At 42.6% G+C, this 19,266-nt stretch overlaps 4 protein-coding genes across 12 annotated transcripts in view; 3 read left to right on the top strand and 1 right to left on the bottom strand.

Annotated features, from left to right (window-relative positions):
• The first annotated feature begins 24 nt into the window (after window positions 1-24).
• LOC130181847 (zinc transporter ZIP9) lies at window positions 25-3,642 on the top strand. The gene is made up of 7 exons (XM_056396306.1): window positions 25-474; window positions 853-958; window positions 1,219-1,383; window positions 1,832-1,900; window positions 2,195-2,280; window positions 2,374-2,508; window positions 2,591-3,642. The coding sequence occupies exons 1-7, from the start codon at window positions 379-381 to the stop codon at window positions 2,873-2,875; spliced, it is 942 nt and encodes a 313-aa protein (XP_056252281.1). The 5' UTR covers window positions 25-378; the 3' UTR covers window positions 2,876-3,642.
• A 274-nt stretch (window positions 3,643-3,916) lies between these two features.
• Window positions 3,917-7,443, bottom strand: LOC130181828 (coiled-coil domain-containing protein 177). Its single transcript, XM_056396278.1, has one exon. The coding sequence runs from the start codon at window positions 6,532-6,534 to the stop codon at window positions 4,843-4,845; it is 1,692 nt and encodes a 563-aa protein (XP_056252253.1). The 5' UTR covers window positions 6,535-7,443; the 3' UTR covers window positions 3,917-4,842.
• A 1,286-nt stretch (window positions 7,444-8,729) lies between these two features.
• Window positions 8,730-13,325, top strand: nsmce4a (NSE4 homolog A, SMC5-SMC6 complex component). Of its 2 annotated transcripts, none has more exons than XM_056396281.1 (11): window positions 8,730-8,809; window positions 9,661-9,887; window positions 9,978-10,058; window positions 10,936-11,066; window positions 11,688-11,830; window positions 12,091-12,190; window positions 12,308-12,398; window positions 12,512-12,606; window positions 12,696-12,744; window positions 12,838-12,923; window positions 13,041-13,325. In XM_056396281.1, exons 2-11 carry the CDS (start codon window positions 9,683-9,685, stop codon window positions 13,098-13,100), a joined length of 1,041 nt encoding a protein of 346 aa, XP_056252256.1. In that variant the 5' UTR covers window positions 8,730-8,809; window positions 9,661-9,682; the 3' UTR covers window positions 13,101-13,325. The 2 variants fall into 2 exon arrangements, with proteins under 2 accessions (XP_056252256.1, XP_056252254.1); XM_056396279.1 differs by lacking the exon at window positions 8,730-8,809 and adding an exon at window positions 8,838-9,085.
• A 1,248-nt stretch (window positions 13,326-14,573) lies between these two features.
• The window catches only part of tacc2 (transforming, acidic coiled-coil containing protein 2), a 51,318-nt gene continuing 46,625 nt past the window's right edge, over window positions 14,574-19,266 (top strand). For 2 of the 8 annotated variants that reach the window (XM_056396273.1, XM_056396270.1), the window contains exon 1: window positions 14,574-15,007. In XM_056396273.1, the coding sequence (XP_056252248.1) occupies window positions 14,897-15,007 (111 nt within the window). In that variant the 5' untranslated portion in view covers window positions 14,574-14,896. Of the gene's footprint in view, window positions 15,008-16,132; window positions 16,229-18,026; window positions 18,118-18,887; window positions 18,957-19,266 lie in introns of those variants that run through there. The other 6 variants (XM_056396275.1, XM_056396271.1, XM_056396276.1 and 3 more) reach the window with 6 other exon arrangements.

Genomic DNA, 19,266 nt, shown 5'->3' with positions numbered 1-19,266 from the left:
GGAGTAAAAGCTTGTACTGTTGAGTTCAGTACACCCAGAGGTTGTGCAGCTGCAGCCTTACTTGGTCTGGGTTTACTTGGTGCTGCAGATCGGAGGTAGATGATTGGAGGGCCGGAGGCTGGCAGGGGCGGGGATGCAGTTCTCGGTGTCGGACACTGGGTGCTGCTTGGGAGGGAAGTGCAGCTGTGGTGCAGAAGAGCCGAGAGAGCGAGGTGCGACGTGGAAAAGCAGAATGGCTCTTATCTCGTCTATAATCCAACACATAAAACCCACAGTGTCCATGAGAGCAGACTGTCAGATTTCAGCAGGATACAACACTAACATGTAGCACATCGGCAAACCGAGTCACCACTTGTGTTACAAACAGAAGTCGTCGTCATGGACGGAGGGCTGGCTGTTACTTTTATATCGGTTGCGATGTTTGTTGGTTGTTTTTTACTCGGATTCATCCCACTGTTGTTCAGACTGTCTGAGGTAAGAGTCTGCTTTCTTTCATTTCAACTCCTCCTTGCGGAAACGGTCCTGAAATGATTCAGTCTCGATGTCACAGTGACTGGAGGCATCAAACTTTATTTTAATCTGCAGTGTTGATCTTCATGTGTGGCCCCCGATACACCGCAGAATATTATTATTTATATAAAAGAATATACATTTGTTTTTCCTTTATTTTTACCAGGAAGTTCCATTGAGATAAAAAAAAAAAGAGAGACCTGGCCAGGATAGCAGCATAGAACATAAAATACCACATAGATGACATTTGCCTCTTTTCATGGAAATCTGAGAAACGGTTTTGTCTGTGAAATAAATCACTGGTTCACTCTGATCAGCTGGAGTCATGTGTGAATTCTCTAGAAAAGCCTGCAGTTTGTCTCCATCCTGGGGGCAGGACTCCTGTGTGGGACCGCGCTGGCTATCACCATCCCAGAGGGAGTGGGCTTACTGGAGGAGTCATGGAGAGGTGAGCAAATACAAACATGAACATGAGCTGAACCAGGACCCGGCAGCCCCTTTCCTTGGTCGTCTTGCCAACTGATCAATCCACGCCATCCTCATCCACAACATTTACATCCGTGTTTGATTGTAACCCTTTGAAAAGAGTGATGAGGCGTATGGGGATCAAAGGGGCTCACTCATTTAAATGCATGCCTCTCTACCTTGTACTCTTTTATGTGGGGTGAGATCAAATAGCTCACCCTGTCCTTCATCTTCTTTCTGCAGCATCCTCCAACTCCGATGTGCCGCCTGGTCTGAATGGCAGTGAGAAAAATGCAACCTCCACAGAGAGAGGCCTTCCATCCCGCTTCTTCATCGGAGTGGCTTTAACCTTCGGCTTCACATTCATGTTTGTGGTGGATCAGATCGGAAGTTACATCTCCATGCGTGGCAAGTTGGCAGAACTCTAGTACCAGCTTCATTTTTGCAGAATGTCAACTCCACATGTAGACCACCTCCATCTTTCCAGTTATTACTAATGTGTGAGTGTTTCTGAAATTAAAGCACACAACAAGAGAAGGATAAAGATTTTGATGAGGTCATCAACCTGTGTACCTAGCATTCATTTCAAGGCCTCATTTGCCTCCATTGCTGCAGGAAAGCTGTAAATAAACCAATGTCTTAATCCCTGGAAAACATTTTTCAGTTTTGTGGGACCTAAACCTCTTTATATATTTTTTATCTTTTTAGCTAACAGTTTACCTTTGTACCATTTAACGTTATTCACTGGACTTGAACTGTTTAAATTCCTATACAAACTGGAAAAATGTGGGTGTTCTGAAGCTTTTCACTGGTAGTGTTTCGTTATCACCACAACATGTGCAATGTCTCATTTCAGACCAAACGACTCGTTTGCCGAACAGTGCGGGCATCACAGCCACTTTGGGACTGGTTATACACGCTGCAGGTATTTATACAGCAAAATATTTACTTTACATTTTTATAGACTTGTATTTTCCCAAGGTAAACAAAATGTTTCAAGGAATGCCATGCCACAAGCATGGAAAATTCCCAACAAAGCAGTGGAGTTTGTTAAAGTCCTCATGTGACTCAGCATGTGATTCCTTCACTGTTTGAGTCTTTTATGTTTCCAGTGACATGATTTGAGTTGAAATCGTAGCTTGGAGGCTTTTGGAGGCACAGACACCCATGGAGGAAGCAGATTGTTGTGACCACTAACAATGTTTTCATTTACATATAGCTGATGGCTTTGCTCTGGGTGCTGCTGTGGCCACGGGTCAAGTGACAGTGCAAGTCATAGTATTTTTTGCTGTGATTCTACACAAGGTGAGTTTCCCTGAGAGAACGCTGCAGTGAAACATCCAGCAATACTGCTCACAAACAAAATGTAGCAGAGCTGACAAACGTCTTTTCTCCTAGGCGCCTGCAGCTTTCGGTTTGGTCTCCTTTCTGATGCATGCAGGCCTTGAAAAGAAGTACATTCAGGGACATTTGCTGGCCTTTTCAGCCGCATCACCTGTTGTTGCCATCACCACTTACTTCATATTACATGCAGTAAGAGAGCAGCTAAGTATTATACAGTTTCAGTCCAATGGTTTGTTTGGTGTTATTTGATTTGATGTGTTTGTATCTGCAGTCCGGCAGCTCATCTCAGAACCAGCTCAGTGCAACAGGTGTGGGGATGCTCTTCTCAGCTGGGACTTTCCTCTACGTGGCCACAGTGCACGTTCTCCCAGAGATCAGCAGCAGCAGCAGCAGCAGCAGCAGCAGCAGCAGACCAGGCCAGCCATCCTCTGACCTCCAGCAGCACACTGGAGCTGAGACCCACCAGCAGCGACACCTGGGGCTCCTGGAGAGCCTCACTCTCATCCTCGGGGTCGGGCTCCCGATGGTGCTGGCTCTCGGCCTGCATGACGACTGAGAGAGGAACGTCAGGGAAGTTAAATAACTGTGCAAAGATCACGGTGCCACCACACCTGAAAGGACAACTGTGAGCACCTGTATAATACACTCTACAGTGTAAACTACTTGTATGGCACAATGTTTGGAGAGGACAAAAAAAAGCCTTGGAAGAGCAGTTAGCGTGGTGTGTTTTCAGTGAAACTTCCTTTGAATCTAACTATCGTTAGTGTATTAAAAGAGCTTGGCAGGAGGTAAGAATCTGATAGCTAATTTATTGTCCTCAGCGGAGTTTGGCATGGACAGCGGTGAAATCCCTGTAACTGGATAGATTTACAGGAACAGGTTATTCAAACAATAAGAGATCTAGGTCATGCATTTTTTTTGTATAGTCAGGAGCTTGAAAACGGGTCCAGACTTTCAGCTTATTAATGTGCAATAGAACAAATTACCTAGAGAGAGGATGTGAAATATTTGTGTATGACTGGTTTTATAGGTTCGCAGGTGAGACTTTTTACCAGTACAACTGACGAAGCCTCTCGGGTGTGTGGTGGAAGATCTGTAAGAATCCAGCAGCTCTTTACATCTGTTAGATGTTATGTGAGTCAGACAGAAACAAGTACTGTACATAACTGGGATGATCAAGCGGGTTCCTCCAATCACAAATGTCTCACTGAATTTTTGTCATTTCAAAAATTAGGGTAATCTACATTTTGATGATTCCTGTCTGTTCGTTCTTTAGTGATTGCGAATGTTTATATGAAATAAAAACATGTCTGCTCATGTTCTGATGGCTGTTTGCTTAATGTTGTGCTCTTTTCAGTTTTCCCCACACAACACATTTTTTGATGCAGACGTAAACTATCTGATGCTAATCCATATTTAATGGTGAAGTGTCATGTTGCACCTGCCTTTTATCAACCACCTGCCTAGCAGGACTTAGAAGATCCATCAGAGTTAAATACAGACACAGAAACAAAATGTCAAGATTAAGACGTTTTGCACTTTGAAGTTTAATTTATTAAATACTATTAAGTTATAAGAAATAAAGAAATATACATAAAACATCATCTATTCTATACATCATCACACCACTAATGCTTAATTTAATTTCTCTCCATTTGTCATGGTCCAGAACAGAAGAGATTTGAAATCAGGTGCTGAAGCAGTAACAGCTGTTTATATTCTACATTTACAAATATCATTCTACTACAAATCCATCCAGATTCATATGCAAAGTTTGTTTTAAAAAGCTTCTAGTGAGACGTGATATGAATGGACACTGACACAAGTCAGCACAATGGTGAGGAGCTGAACATTAACCAGTGTTGTGGCCTCTTACACCCGCAGCTCGTCCACAGCGCTGCAGCTTGGCTCATCTTCAACCTCCCGAAATTCTTCCATAGGCCCTGCTCTCTTATCTGCACTCCACTGGCTGCTAATGGCTGTTATATCAAACTCAAAACACTGATGTCAGCCCACAAGCACCCCAATGGCTACAGACCACAACTTAACCCCTCGCTCTCTGGTCTGGAGGCTTCACCTGCACTGCTCAGCTTTCCACAGGCTAAAAACTCGACCTTTCCCCCCTGACTACCTGTTGACCTAATAAACCACATCTCACCTGTAAGATAGGACTGTAATACTGCACAGTGTCATGTTGGGTCACTCAATACGAACGGCAGTTAATGGAAAATATAAGGCACAATCGCACTGATTTTGTGAGTCATTACACTCCTAAAATCACTGCTGTTATTCTGCACGTCCCTCATTGAGCTAGAGATGTTGAGCCCTGTGAAAACAGCTCTGACACGATAATGATCCACAGCATGTTGCAGAGCCCCCTGTGCAGCTCGGGGCCCCAACATTTATTCATAGGACCCCGGTTATAACAAATTAACTCGTATGGCACATCCTTCTCACAGTTTTTGCCTGCTGATGTGATGTGATGCTTTAAGTCTTTCTGAAGTCAGAATGGGAGGAAATCTTTCATAGTTTCATGCGGATCATGGAGGCAGCCAGCTGAGCCTCCAGAGCCATCTGATCAAAGGTCCGTCTGTGTATCTGCTGTCTCACTCGCTCCCTCATGTGAAAGGAGGCCCGAGCCAGCGTCTGCGCCTCCTCCTGTATTCTCTCTCGCTGTCTCCGCAGCCTCTCCCTCCTCCACTCCTTCAGGAAGATGCAGCTCTCTCGGACCTTCCTCAATTCTTCCTCCTCTCTCTGCATCCTCTCTCTGAGCCTCTGGTGGCAGATCTGCCTGTGTGTGTTGCGTTGATGTGTCCGCTGAACCCTGTTCCTGAGCTGGGCCGAGGCGTTCAGGGCGGCTCTCTCCATGCGACGCTGGCTCAGCTGGACCAGCATCTGTTTGTGTGTGAGCTGCTGGACGCTCTGCAGCTCGGCCTTCAGCTGCGCTCTCTGAATCTGCTCCCCCTCCCGGGCCCCCCGCTCATGCAGCTCCCTCATCCAATCCTCTACAGCCTGGGCACGCTTCTCACAGGAGTGCTGCAGCTTCTTCTCAAGGGTGCTCTTCATCTGTGCCTCCTCGTCCTCCACCTGCTGCTCCACCTGCTGTTTCAGCAGGATGTGTCGTAGAAGCTCCCTGTGGTTTTCCTCCTGCAGCCTCTTCCTCTCCTTCTTCTCCAGCAGCACTTTGCTCCTCCTGGCCTTCTGCTCCTTATCCACTGCTACCTCTCTCTCCTTCTCTTGCTCCCTTCTCTGCACCTCCTGCCTCTCTCTCAGCAGCTTCTCCTGGTAGCGTTTGCGCCCCTCTGCCTCTTTCTGTGCAGCTTCCATCTTTTCTCTGCGCTGTGCCTCCACCTCCTCTTTCAGCCTCCTCCAGCGGTCTTCTTGCAGCAGCACCTCCTGCTTGAGTTGCCCCACTTTCTCTTCCTCTTGATGCTCCCTCAGCCTCCTGCGGGCCTCCAGCTCTTCATGCCAGTGCTTCATACTCTGTTTCAGTCGTTTCCTCCTCCTTTTCTCTGCCTGAGCCCGCTGGTCCTCTTCCTGTTTTCGGGCCTCCTCTCGTTGCTCTTCCTCCTGCTGACAGAGCTTGAGGCGAGTCTGCTCCTCCTGGTGCTTCACGAGCATGAGAGCTGCTATCTTGCGGTCTCTCTCTGACACTGTGACACACATCTCCTTCTTGATGTCCTTGGTGAGCTTGTCCAGTTTCCTCTCAGTAGCTGAGGAGTGTGTGAGCTCTCCCAGACTGAAGCTGCAGACCGTGCTCCTGTCTGGGTCTCTGTGACTAGCAGCAGAACAGGAGGACATGCTAACAGGTTTCCCTTGAAGGCACAGATCTGCATATGGGATGGACTGTCTCTGCACGGAGTGATCCTTCAGTTTGACTTCCAGGCCTGAGACTTTGTTTCTGCCTGGCCACCTGTCCCCTGTCACCTGGATAATCCTCTCCCTTTCCTCTCGGCACATTTGTAGAAGCTTCATTCTCTCCCTTTCGTAGGATTCATGCATAACTCTCACCGCCTCAAAGGGCGAGTCCTTCTGCTCAGCAATCAACTCGTTTAGTGATTTAATCAGAAGTTGAACAGGTTTGATACCGAGCCGCGCACAGGACTCCAGGGAGCGCGGACTGGTTAACACATACCGACTCCTCTCTGCTTGGGCCAGGTCAAAGTTGTTCAGGTCCAAACGGACCACAGGGGGGGTGGTCCTCGGCTCCGCCATGATCAAACACCGGTTCAATCACCTGTAGAATTCAGGTGCTCAAAGTTTCTCCAGCTCCCGAGCTCCTGCGCAGTCCTTCAGCTTTCCAGCACAGAGAGGTCATGAGGGGATTAAAGCTGCGTCTCAGCTGTGACAGACAGGGAAACCCAGACTTGAAACGTGTCCTTTAATATTATTATTATATTTATACCAACTTGAGACAACGTGAAAGAATTTATAGCAACGTAGAATCCGAACAACTGACTGACCTCATTTGTACTCGTAGCTAAATATGAATTATACTATACTATACTATACTTATATAATTATTATAGCCTACTTTTATAAGTAACTTTGCCATTGGAGCAGCTCTACATGTAGCATATTATAATGCGTAAAATAACAAATACGTATAATAAGATGGGTAATAAATCATATGATGATAGGCTACATAAACAGGAAACCTAAAACAAATGAGACCCCACTAAAAGGGGAAAGTTCAGCAATTTTTACTATGTTAATCTTTAACTTTATAACTTTAATGCAATTTTTTAAATGAAATAATCTCTGTCTGGGTGTGAAAAGTTGTGTTATACTTTCAAGTAATCATGTTTTAACTGCCCTCAATAAAAAAAAATAAATAAATAAAAACGTGGAAAACAAAACAAACAAAAATAAACTACAAAACAACATTAACCATTTTAACCGTGTGCCGATTAAAACGAATCAAAACAGCTGGTATTGACGGGGGGGGGGGGGGGGGGCGCTTCTGATTACCATGACAACAAAACAACGAATATAAACTACAGAGCGGCTCTCCCACGTCATATACTTTCAAACAGTCTTTAGCGCGCCCTCTACCTGTGGGATGATCGTGTCCGCAGCTGACACGCCCTACAGGCTGAGGATGACGACCATCGCTGAAGTTAGTTCCACCTTCGTCAGACGTTTGTAACGGAAGTTCAGAGAAGAAATTTAGATTCGAAGCTTATTAATAAAAAACGAAACAAATAACTAAATAATGCATGTGGTGAGTTGCGATTTTCTGTGTACAAAAGGCAATACATCTTCAGTTGAATATTTACTCTTAGATCATTTGTATTTCAGTTGTCAGTATCTAATAATATGTAGCAAACATTTTAGGCTGGTTCCTATAAATCGGCTATTATTTGAAGGCAGTTTTGTGAGGCAGAGGGATTTAATTATTTCCAAAGACTGACAACATTTTACAGTAACGTACAGTAATGCTGCAAATTTGATTTTAAGAGTGTAAACAGTTCTGTTTGTTTTGTTTTTTTAAATTTATTTTAAAGCACACTAACCCTAATCTGACATGTATTAGCCTACTAAGGGCCCCAAGAAGCCTCTTTAATAAAACAAAAGTATGCCCAACTTTATTGTAAACTATAGTTTAGCTGGTATAATAGGACAAAGACCACACATTATTAAATAATTCCAGATTAGCAGCATATGATACACTACTTAGCTAAACAAAACTATATAGACTTTTTACAATGATCTATTCAGTGTAATAACTGGATGCTTAGCTTTTCTGTGGTGATATATTCATAGTTAATATCCTTACCTTAACAATATAAAACTGTATTTTTTGTAGCACATACTGCCATTTTTTTATTGAGGTTCAGGACATCTTATATTATTATCTGATATACATTTCATTTAACAGTGAGCTTTTAGATAATAATGTCACTTTTTTTTTCTCTTGAAAGTAAAATGAAAGTAAAACAAAACAAAATGTTTATTTCTCATCCAGTAGTGGTTTTATAGGCTCCCAGTTGCCGATTGATACAGTAGTTACTTTAAACGTTTATCTAATTGTCTAGAAATGTGGCAATATAATGACAGTGTTCATCAAACAAGTACTCTGTTGTTTATTCCTTGTTTCTCTTTGCTTATGTTGAATTCATACTTCTGTAATATTTCAATATTCGTTTTATGTATGCATTTTGTTTTTTTATGTATGTTTGTGTGCGTAAGTAACTTGTTTTTTAAAGTATATAATAATAATGAACAACAACAACAACAACAACAACAACAATAATAACAATAATGACAATAACAACTACTCCTACTATTATTATTGTTGTTGTTATCAGTAGTTGTAGAATTGCTGTTGTTGTTATTATTACAATTATTACTATTACAGCTCAGTGGAACTTTCAGTGTCAGTTTACTTTCTCTTCCAAAAGAACGTACCAATACAAAACTAACTTCGTTTTCAACACTTCAACATAAATGAAATCCTCCTGGCGCCTTGTGTTTGTGTGTGAAGCAGGTACGTTAAAGTTACTTGAAGAAAATGCTTAGACTTAGTAGAACAACAATCGGAGCGTACTGTGAGTTTCCTTTAACGTGGCCTTTGCTATGACACGTTCGTAAAAAGTCTTAACGCTCGGTTAGGTTACTAACACAACTGATTTTGCTAGCTAACAGCAGCTAGGTTTAGCTCGGACCAAGGATGCAGGCAACAGAAACGAGATGGTAAACTGTTCAGTACCTCCGTTTCTGTGTTAGCTGCCGGACCCGCAGACGTTTGCTTCTGGTTTTTCTGGTTTGTTATATTTTGTCTATTCTGTTTAGATAGCCTAGCTGCTTTGCAGTGTTTGTTAGCCGCATACTTATGTATTTGCAGTAACCTCAAAGCTGTTGGTTTGAGAATTGATGTAACATCAGCTGAACAGTTAACACTAGCTAAATAGCAACACCGTTTTGCAGTGGCTGTTCTTAGCTGTGGTTAGTTCTCATTTAGCACATATGCAGCAGGACACCAGTAAGTCTAATGCATTATATTTATCGCACTCCGTTACTCGACATTCACTTAATCAGACACGAGCAACAATTTGCGCTTGCCCTGACCTGTAAATGAGCTAGAGTGGCGGATTTTTAGCTTGACTTTTCTAACGTCTTTGGCTAAATTTTAAACAAAACGGGCTGCTAATATTTCAAAATGCAAAATAACGTTCAACAACTTGACAGCTTCATTCAGTATCAGCTTGTATTTATACTCGATGTTGGAGAACAGTTTTGAGGAGGTAGTTAATTAGCTATAACACTGACAAACAGAAACAGACCTTGTTTATATTGGACCTGTTTTGCGTCAGCGTGTTTCCCTCTCACTACACACAGCTCATCCACTCACTGAAGAAAGATGAAAAGAGCCAGAGGCGGCGGTGACGAGGAGGCTCCCCGGCAGAATGGCTCTGCTGGCCGCAGGAAAGGAGACCAACAGCAGAGTGATGGGGACGACGGTGACTCTACCTTCGGGCCAGCTGACCTGCAAGACGATGACAATGACCCGGGCCTCAGGAGAGAAATACGGAGCAAGTACAGAGACCTGATCAACTCCGTGCAACGTGAGTAAGATGGACAGGCAGGGTGAGGTTGTTATTGTTGTCGATTTGTTGACAAGTCTCTGATGTATGTGCTTCTTGTGTGTTTTTCAGAGAATAGAGAAGATATGCTGAGTCCCTCCAACAACAAACTCACAGAAGTTTTAGAACAGGCAAACAAGCTTTTTAAAGATGGTATGTATATTGCAAAAAAAAAAAAATATCACTTTTAATGTGCAGAGCAGCAAATATGAATATAAACACCTTTCAGCTCTAGGCCTTCCTTAACCTTTCTGAAACACATTTGGGTGTGCCATCCTTATTAAACAACGATCACAGACCTGCCTGTGATAAATGATCAGCTGATACAAATCATCCTCATAAGATAAATATTAATGAAGAAAAAAATACAGAAGGACATCAGAAGAGCAAGAGAAAACATGTCACAATATGTTCTTGACACAACCAAATTGATCCAGCTTATGCGCATCTTAATATATGGAAACATATACTTCAATAGTACTTGTGTGTATTCATAAAAAACAAGATATAGACAGCTCTTGATTATAGACCCTATAATGAAGATTTGTCCCAATTTCAGATACTGATCTTATGCTCAGAGTTCAGAAAGGACATTTCAATGGGTAGACCATGTGTGATGCAACCACAGAAATTTTGCATATTGGCTGCAGTCCTGTGATTATGTTTGTAAAGAAGTATAGACAGACCGCAGAGTTCTTCATTCATAGTATACATTCAAGCCATAGTGCTGCACTGCACAGCAAGATATATTTTCTTAAGAAGAGCAGATTCTAAACACCAACATCTCCATTGAAATAAGTATTCTTAGGAGTGGGTATTTGCATGTTCTCCCCATGCCTCCGTTTCCCCTGGGTGCTCTGGTTTTCCTCCCACAGTCCAAAGATATGCAAGTTAGGTTATTAGAGACTTTTATTTGCAAGTTTAAATTGCTAATTTATCGATAGTGTAATTTAGTATTTGTAGTATCCAGAGTAAAGAAATCATACATGAATCACATGAGTCAGTTTGATTTCAATGTGATCCCTTGCAGTCCGGCAGGCGAGGGAAGCAGCTCTGGACGCTCAGCTTCTGGTTGTGGCCACAGACCTGGGAAAGGAGAAAGCGAGCCAACTGTTTGCAGAGGGCACCGCTTTCGATCCCACCGCTTTCGCTGAACATCTTGTGAGTATATTTATCGTGTATACACATTATGTCCATGTGCGTAAAATGTTTCACATTAGCACACAAACATGCTCTATTGAGGTGGCCCAGTGACTGGGGAAGGGGTCCTGTAACTGGAATGAAGACAACCAAGTCATAACAGCTTAGAGTGTATAATATCCAAACTAATATAATAGCTTCACAGTGATTGTTACTCTTATCCTGTATTTTTATCTAAACCAAGGACCATCAATGTGCAAACAGTATAACAGGCAGAGATATTCTCTTAAATAAACAAGAGTCATACAATGTTATAATATTGTAGCTAAAAACACCAAAATAAAAAATATGGCATCAGCACTGTATCATTAGAAGGTATCTCTTTGTTCTAACTTGGGCCTTGGGCCATCTTATTACTTAAAAGAATTGCTTTAATGTCAATTTCCTGAATAATAATTTAAGATATCTTAGAGTATAGGCTTTGTTTCATAGTTACTGTATCTCTTAAATTAGATTTTTGTTGGCTGTTTATATAACCAGATTTGTCTTTATCATATTATACAATGTAATAAAAAATCAGAGTGCATTTGTAATACAAGCACCAGGCCAGCATGTGAAGATGTCTCTGCTTCTCTTGGACAGTTGTCCTTCATGGGTCTCAACCGACTAGAAGACGGGGAGGACGAGCAGAACGGCGTTGACGGCTACCTGCCCCAGGATGCCTGGCACAGAGTGGCCAGGAGGGCAGAGTGCTGCTTCAGGACGGCACCCTCCTTCCATTACATGTGAGTGTCTCAGCACGTTGTAGGCACAGCCACTTAAGATGTTGGCGTCATGATGTCTCCAAGAAAAAACAGCATATTGTTTGTTAATCAAATTCCACAGTTAAGAATCTCAAGAGTGAGTTCACATAAAACTTAAAATTAAAAACTCTTAATCTGTAACAGGTTTATTATTACTATTATTATTTTTAGCTAAATTATTGCATCTTCCCTGCTTCGCTGTCCCTCGGCAGTAATTTCTGTCTCTGATTTATTTTGATCAGGATGGGCTCGTTCCATGCAGAGCCGCCTCCTCCAAAGCAAAGGATTGAACGACAAAGGAAAGCACCCAGCAAGGAAGCCAAGAGGATAATGCCCACTCAGGTACCTAAACTTACACTACCATGCATGTGACTGTGACTTAGCAAACAGTTATGAAGGTGAGCAAAGTCTAATCTAAGATACACTTACATACTGCATCATGCTCATGTTGTCTGTCAGCTGAAGAAAATGGAAGAGTCCCATCAAGAAGCAACGGAGAAAGAGGTGGAAAGGATCCTAGGATACCTGAAGAGTTATTACCAAGATGATCGTGAGTTTAAAGCTGACCTGACAGACATGAACATGTCATAATTGTGTTGTTATTATTATTATTATTATTATTATTATTATTATTTGCTCATGTGTCTCTGTTTTCTACTTCAGCAACATCACCGATATCGTATTACGAGTTTGTCATCGACCCCACCTCGTTTTCCCGGACAGTAGAGAACATTTTCCACACGTCTTTTCTAATCAGGGTGAGCTGCCTCTGCAGTTTGTTTAAACTGAGCTTGTCTGCCCTCTGGTGGCTGTGAGCAGGTATGACAACATTGTCTTTGTGTTTTAGGATGGTTTGGCACGGATGTACTTGGATAATGCGAAACTGCCTTGTATAGGTGAGAAGATGTAACATTTAGGTGAATTATTCTGGCTGGGGAATAACAAGGAAAATGTCTCCATGTAAATTGTTGTGTGTGTTTGTGTCTCAGCACCTGTAGAGGAGGGGGAGGTGGAGGCTGGAGGATCATGCACCCGGAAACAGTGCATCATCTCTATCAGCCCAAAGACATGGAAGGTTAGCAAGTTTGGGCGTGATCACAGAAATCCTAATCTAGCAAGAATACAAGATCTGCTATAAATATTTTTGTTTTATCTCTTTGGTCATTTTATTTTTGTAACTGTTCTTTCCCAGGAGCTCATAGACGCCTTCGACATCAGAGACACAATGATTCACCCTCCAAACACAGAATGAGAGAGGGGCTGCGCCACTTTCTGTTAGCTGAAACTGAAAATTGTTTTTAGGTGTGTCGCTGTTTTATTAACATTTCTAAATAATAAAAACAAATTCTTAGAAATTTTCAAAGAATTTTTGATGTATGTCACCCTTGAGATCATAATTACTCAATTGCACATTTTGTTTTAATTTTTTTTCTACTGTTTTTAATAAGTTTGAATAATAAAAATCAAAGAAAAGAAAGTTGGTACTGTTTTAATTTATTTTAAACATGAATAAATAACAGGAGTTGAATATTATTGATTAATTTCAACATGATATACTGCTTATATTTCTGATATTCTGACTTTAACCTATTGTGTTTTTTAATTGTTAGTAGAAACTGAGTGAATCCTGTCATTGGAATAGTTTCATATGTAGGTAATCGAAGTTACCCAAACTACTGGGTTAACTTGACCTTGTGCATTAAATACAATATTTAAAAGTGATGCATGGTTCAGCTGAAAGACATAGAACAAACAGCATCTGTGTGCATATTAAGTTCATGACTCATGACAGATAGTTAGTGCTGTAATATATAATATTTCTACTTTTAACTTGAGTAAATGACTTACAGAATGACTTTTCTAATCGGTACTATACTTCATTGATAAGCACCATAGGATTTTAAGAGAACAGTTAGAAACTTTATTACATTGGTCATGATTAATCATTTTTAATTGCACACTAAAATCTTACAGCAATGGTCTGATAACTGAGGAGCAGTGAGATGATGAACTGGACAGGAAGGCAGGTAAAATAAATGTACTCTACAGAAGATCATCATTTTAAGGTTTCTCTAACATTTCCTTTTTTCTTAGAAATTACTTGACAATTTACCTCTTCAGATTGCAGGAATGATACAAATAGAGCAGGAGAGGAAAAAATCGCTCTGTGGTTGACCTAGTCATAACATGTATAGCTTTATGTAACTGATGACAGTGGGTAAAGATTGCTTCATTTTACAGGCCCATGGGCATAAAAAATTGGGAACCCCTGCCTTACAGCAACAGCGAGGCACAACTTTAACCATGAGGTTGATTTGAGAGTAGATGATCATAAAATAGCTGCAGCCTGGACTTGACAATGAGTGTGTTTGTGTTCTCGAAACTCTCTGTGTCTTTACCCTAGTTACTGTATGCACTGCAGCATGTTCTGCTCAGGTCTGGGCTTTCTGTTTGGCAGCAGTTTTGTCATTTTTCTGCTCATGAATGGTAATGACAAATAGGTGGGGGGGAGTTTGAAATTATTCATGGTTTCATTTTCATTTCATGATCATGTTTCATTGTTGTAATTTTCCCCTCTGCTCTATTTTGGCTGAGTGAACTTTGATCAGATGTAGTTGGATGAACACACTGGTATCTTGGTGTGTTCTCATCATGACGATGTACCACCATCCTCCATCCTCGCTGTCTCCTTGGTCTTTTAAAGACACAGGCACCCTCTCTGCTGCCTCCCATCTCTTCCTCTCTCTCTCCGAGCATTTCTTCCCTCCGCAGCGCTGCTTCAGTCTGCTCAGCCGTGCAGTGGTCTGAGTCCCAGCTCCCTTTTTTTCCTCTCTCATTTGATTAGGTTGGATTTCTTATGTAATGAAGATTTTTATATAACAATGCCTTGAAAATATATGTCACAGGCGCACCACAGGCAATGCAGTGCAGAGCGTTTGTTAGTCACTGAGGCACACACTCACACAGACACAGAGGCGTGCACACACTCTCTCTGTAGCTCCAGCAGAGATCTGCCTGCTTTGGCGATGCTGAGTCTGACTGATAACGATGCAGTTCTGCAGAAAGGTGCTCTGCCAGCCGTGTAGTGCCAGAGTCACTTCACCAGAGGAGGACATGGAATACAAGATGGGGAGCTGCATCGGAATCTCACACAGCCAGGTAAACAGAGGAGAGGGAGTGTGCTGAACAGAGGCTGTCTGCGGCGTTGCATCAATGCCTGTCTGCCTGAGGGGGGGAGAGTGTGCAGGATAGAGCAGGCTGAGTAGATTTTACTGGTCAAGAGCTCGCAGTGAGAGAGAAGGTGTACTCCAGTGTTTGAGGAGGGGTGACGTCAGCAGGGAGAAGGAGCTGAGGAGAAGCAAAGCAGGGGGTGAGGAAGGGAGGAGCTGAGTATAAAGGGGTGAGAGGGTGACACTGATTGCAGTGGAGGAAGATGGAAGCCACGTTGACAAATCCTGAAGAGAATGGAGAATGCACATGTATTAGATTCATTTAGACAAAAGCCCTGAGTGGCAGCTGAGGAAGGAGGAGGGATGTTTCTGCTGAGAGTGTGCTGTGATGTGTGTCAGAAACAGAGCTGATCAGATCAGTGTTATTTATAGGGATGATAAGCCAGCTCTCTCCTCAGACTCGGCACTCAGCTGAAGGTGGCCTGTGATGATGGCAGATAACAGAGGATCCAAAATACATCTTAAATCTGCAGATTGTGTTCCTGTTTGTGTGGCTGCTTTGTTATTCTATTGTTACAGCAGGTGTGTGCTGAGAGTGCGAGTGTGTTTCTGCCAAATCTACAGAGAAAAAGGGAGGAGGGAGACTTCCCCCATGATGAAGATGAGATGATGAATGCATGTGAAAGGTCTGGAGAGATGTAAAGAAAAAGCTACAGGTGGGATGAATATTAGAACAGAGTGTGCAGCCTTTTCCAGGAGCTAAGAGGCCTGACACCTGGTCCTCCTGTCCATGCAGCGTGCCTGTTTGTTTACAGTGTTGCCTTAGAACTACTGCCCCCTCCAGCTGATTGGCGGGCCTGTCAGAGCAGGTGAAACACCCCCCCCCCCCCACCCCCCCAAACACACACACACACACACACACACACTACGGTACCACCCTGAAACAGACATGGCTTCCCCAGCTCCAGTTCAGTCTCCACCCCTCCCCTCGGTCCTGTCCCCCACTTCTGTTCCTGTCCGGTGTCCACCCGCCGTCCTCTCCTCCCACCCAACGTGCAACGCAAAAATAGCTACAGAGAGACCGGGGCTCCTCAGAAGAGAGAGGACAGAAACAAACATTGGCCTTGGGTCCGACAGTAAACAGATTGGAGGGGGTTTGTCAAAAGCTTGAGGCAGACACTGTGTGTGGAAAAGTCTCTTGTTTGCAGTGGTGAGTAGTTCATGAGCTGCAGCACAGATTTTGGATTGTTTGTTTGGTTTGTAGTCGCCCTTCAGATGGAGGAGAGTCAATTTATGAAAATGGAGGGTAAAAGGTTAAATTGTGGTGACTGTTAAAGCTTGTATTGAAATTTGTCTGACTGTGTTTCGCTTTTGTTAACATTTTGTTTCAATGTAGTGTGACGATTTCAATGTATTTACTATGGTTACCTCGGCCAGGGGGATTCATCCACTGCACAGTATGTTCACCTGCTTTCCTTGCTCTCTTACCCTGCTGAATTATATAATCTATATTATAACTATATTAATGCTATTAAAATTTACATTAAAAATGCAGCATTCGTTTTAGTTTGGAGGTTGTGTTCCTGCTGGGTTCTCATGCCAGTGCAGGGGTCAGATCCCGGGCAGGAAACAGTAACCTCATCCTGTAGGTGTCCAAGCAAAGACACACAGTGCTCATCCAAACCCCAAGGGCTTAAAAGATGGATCATGTTGAGTGATGGACGGGCTGATGATGAGGTGAGAAGAGACCTGGCAACAGTCTAATCATATGATTTGCCCCAGTGCGTTGACTGCTGCCAGTTAAAGTGCACACTCGTCCACAGTGTGCAGGCTGAAATTACACCCCATTCACACAAATAGCAAGCAGGCAGGCACGGGAGATGAGCCGACACACTACAGAATATAAGAGGAAAAACAGATATTTGTTTTCTAATGACCCGACCGTTGAAAATCCTCACAATCTAAAGATAATTCAAGAGTCAAAAAAAAATAAATAAATAAATAATTAGTGGTTCATAAATGGAATATACAGCCTCTACATTTGAAATGAAGTTTGAATGACAAATTGTGCACAACACTGGAATAAAGTCTAACAGCAGTGGACCAGCTAGATCTCTATTTATAAAGTCTCACATATTCAGGTCAGTGCTTTCTGACTAAACACAGTCCCTACAGTCATATGAGGAATGCACACACAGCCTCTCTATGGCGCTGTATGTTTACTGCTCAGCTGCACTGCATTCAAGAAAGAATTGTTCATATGAGAGTTAGAAAGCAGGCTGTTAGTGGTAGGGTCATAAAAGCTGCTGTGCTGTTCTTCAACATCTTTCTAAAATATATATAGAGATGACAAATTGGATTAATTTTATTTTCCCCTGACCCTTCCTCGTGTTCAATAACAGACTGAACACTGCTGGAAGCCAAAAGATACCACAATCTGTCATTTACCCCACGAGGATTATGTTACGGGATTACCCAGCCTCAGTCACTGTGTCAGTATGCTGCAGTCACATCACATGCACAAGCACAAAGTGTCAGACTTCAGGTGTAGATCTTCTTATTCTAGGCCATTCAGACCAGAGGGAGGGTCAGGGGTGGTCATGGTTATGTATGTATTTCAGCAGGAGTTGAATTTATTTAATGTATCATTAAAGTAAACTGCAGAATCCACTTTTATAATCACATATTAGTTATTCTGAAGATGCTGTTTTTCCTGCTTTTAATCCCCAATCAGCAGAGGTACAGCCTGCACTTTGGTCTTGGGGGGGAGGAGGGGGTCTTGCCTCACAGGTCCCTAATCTCCACAACAACACGCACACTTACCATTCTCTCTCCCTGCTAGTTCAACCTCATACCAAAGACCTGTAATCCTGTGGAGCATGAGTCTGTGACTACTGAGGGACCACGGCTCCCCTATTCACTCTGCCCCTCTCTCTCTCTCTGTCTCTCTTTTGTTAAACCCGGGGATGGCTGAATGCTGATGGTCCTTCTGTGCTGGTGTCTTTCAGCCAGCTGATGTGAGGGCCTGTTGCTTTGGGCAGTTGTGGCCCTGCAGGTGTCTGAGCCATGGGGAACGAGAACAGCACGACTGACGCGTTGGTAAGGCCAAGCTTGCTGGCACTGGATTGCTGGGACTGCTACTTGCGGCCCCCCTTGTGTTGCTACGCTCTACATCCCTTGAACTCTTTCATGCACGGACGACTAACAAAACTAACACTTACTCGCATGATTACAAAACTGCTGGCTTCAGTAAAACACATGGGAGCTGCAGACTTTGTGTACATTCCTATGCTTAATTGAGGCTTGTCTAATAAGCATTCAGATAACATGCTTTGTTCTTTTTTATGGTTAATCTGTGTAGACCAGAGTTCAGCATTACATGTTTATGCCATGACTGTGCCACGATCTGTGTTTACTACTCCACACTCTGATACTCCTAAACTTGATTTGTTGCAGCTTATAAAATCCATCATTCCTATGATGGTTGGATGGTCATTCTGTACGCCTCCAGTTTACATGTACAGCGATTGTTGCAATTAACTTGTTTGAAGAATCTTTTTTTTTCTTAAAAAAAAAAGACTTCTATAGAAAACAGTCCACATGTGACTGCAGCAGTGGAATTCAGGATTATCTTAATAGGATTAACATAAACATATGTCTCATGAGCTATACACTCCACAGACCATGCACACTAGAACTCATAAGACATGTTTGCAGTGTGAGGTTTAACATTGTTGCTTTTGCCTCAAAATACAATGGTGATTTGTTTTCAGTTCATTAGTGCATACCACTGCAGGTATATACTTCATGTACAAGAGGTATTTACCCTATAAAGAGCTGTTGTTGAACTCTGTCACTCCCCATCGCAGCCAGAAGAGGGCGCTCCTGAAAATGTTGTTCTATTTCCACCGCAGGAAAATCAAAATGACTCCTTACAGGTACAATATCTGTGTGTGTGCATATGTGTGAGAGTGTGAAAGCTTTTCATAGAAATTATGAAAATACCAAAACTTCCTCCCTGCTTGCTGTTGGTTTTTTGAATCAGAAAATGTGTCTTTAAACTTGTGCAGTGTGGCTGAGGGGCAAAGCGTTATACAGTCAAAATGGACAAATTTCACCTCCACGTTTATCATTATCCCTTCAGGAAACACATTTGTTTGGCTGTAGAGGTGACCAGTTAGATGTGGTTTATTTTTATTCCATTTGACATCATCATCATCATCATCATCAAAAAAAAAAAAATCCATA

Source organism: Seriola aureovittata, chromosome 14 (assembly GCF_021018895.1).
Source record: "Seriola aureovittata isolate HTS-2021-v1 ecotype China chromosome 14, ASM2101889v1, whole genome shotgun sequence".
Lineage (NCBI taxonomy): Eukaryota > Metazoa > Chordata > Actinopteri > Carangiformes > Carangidae > Seriola > Seriola aureovittata.
The sequence above is the reverse complement of the archived record's forward strand: the minus strand, read 5'-3'. Positions and strand labels throughout refer to the sequence as shown.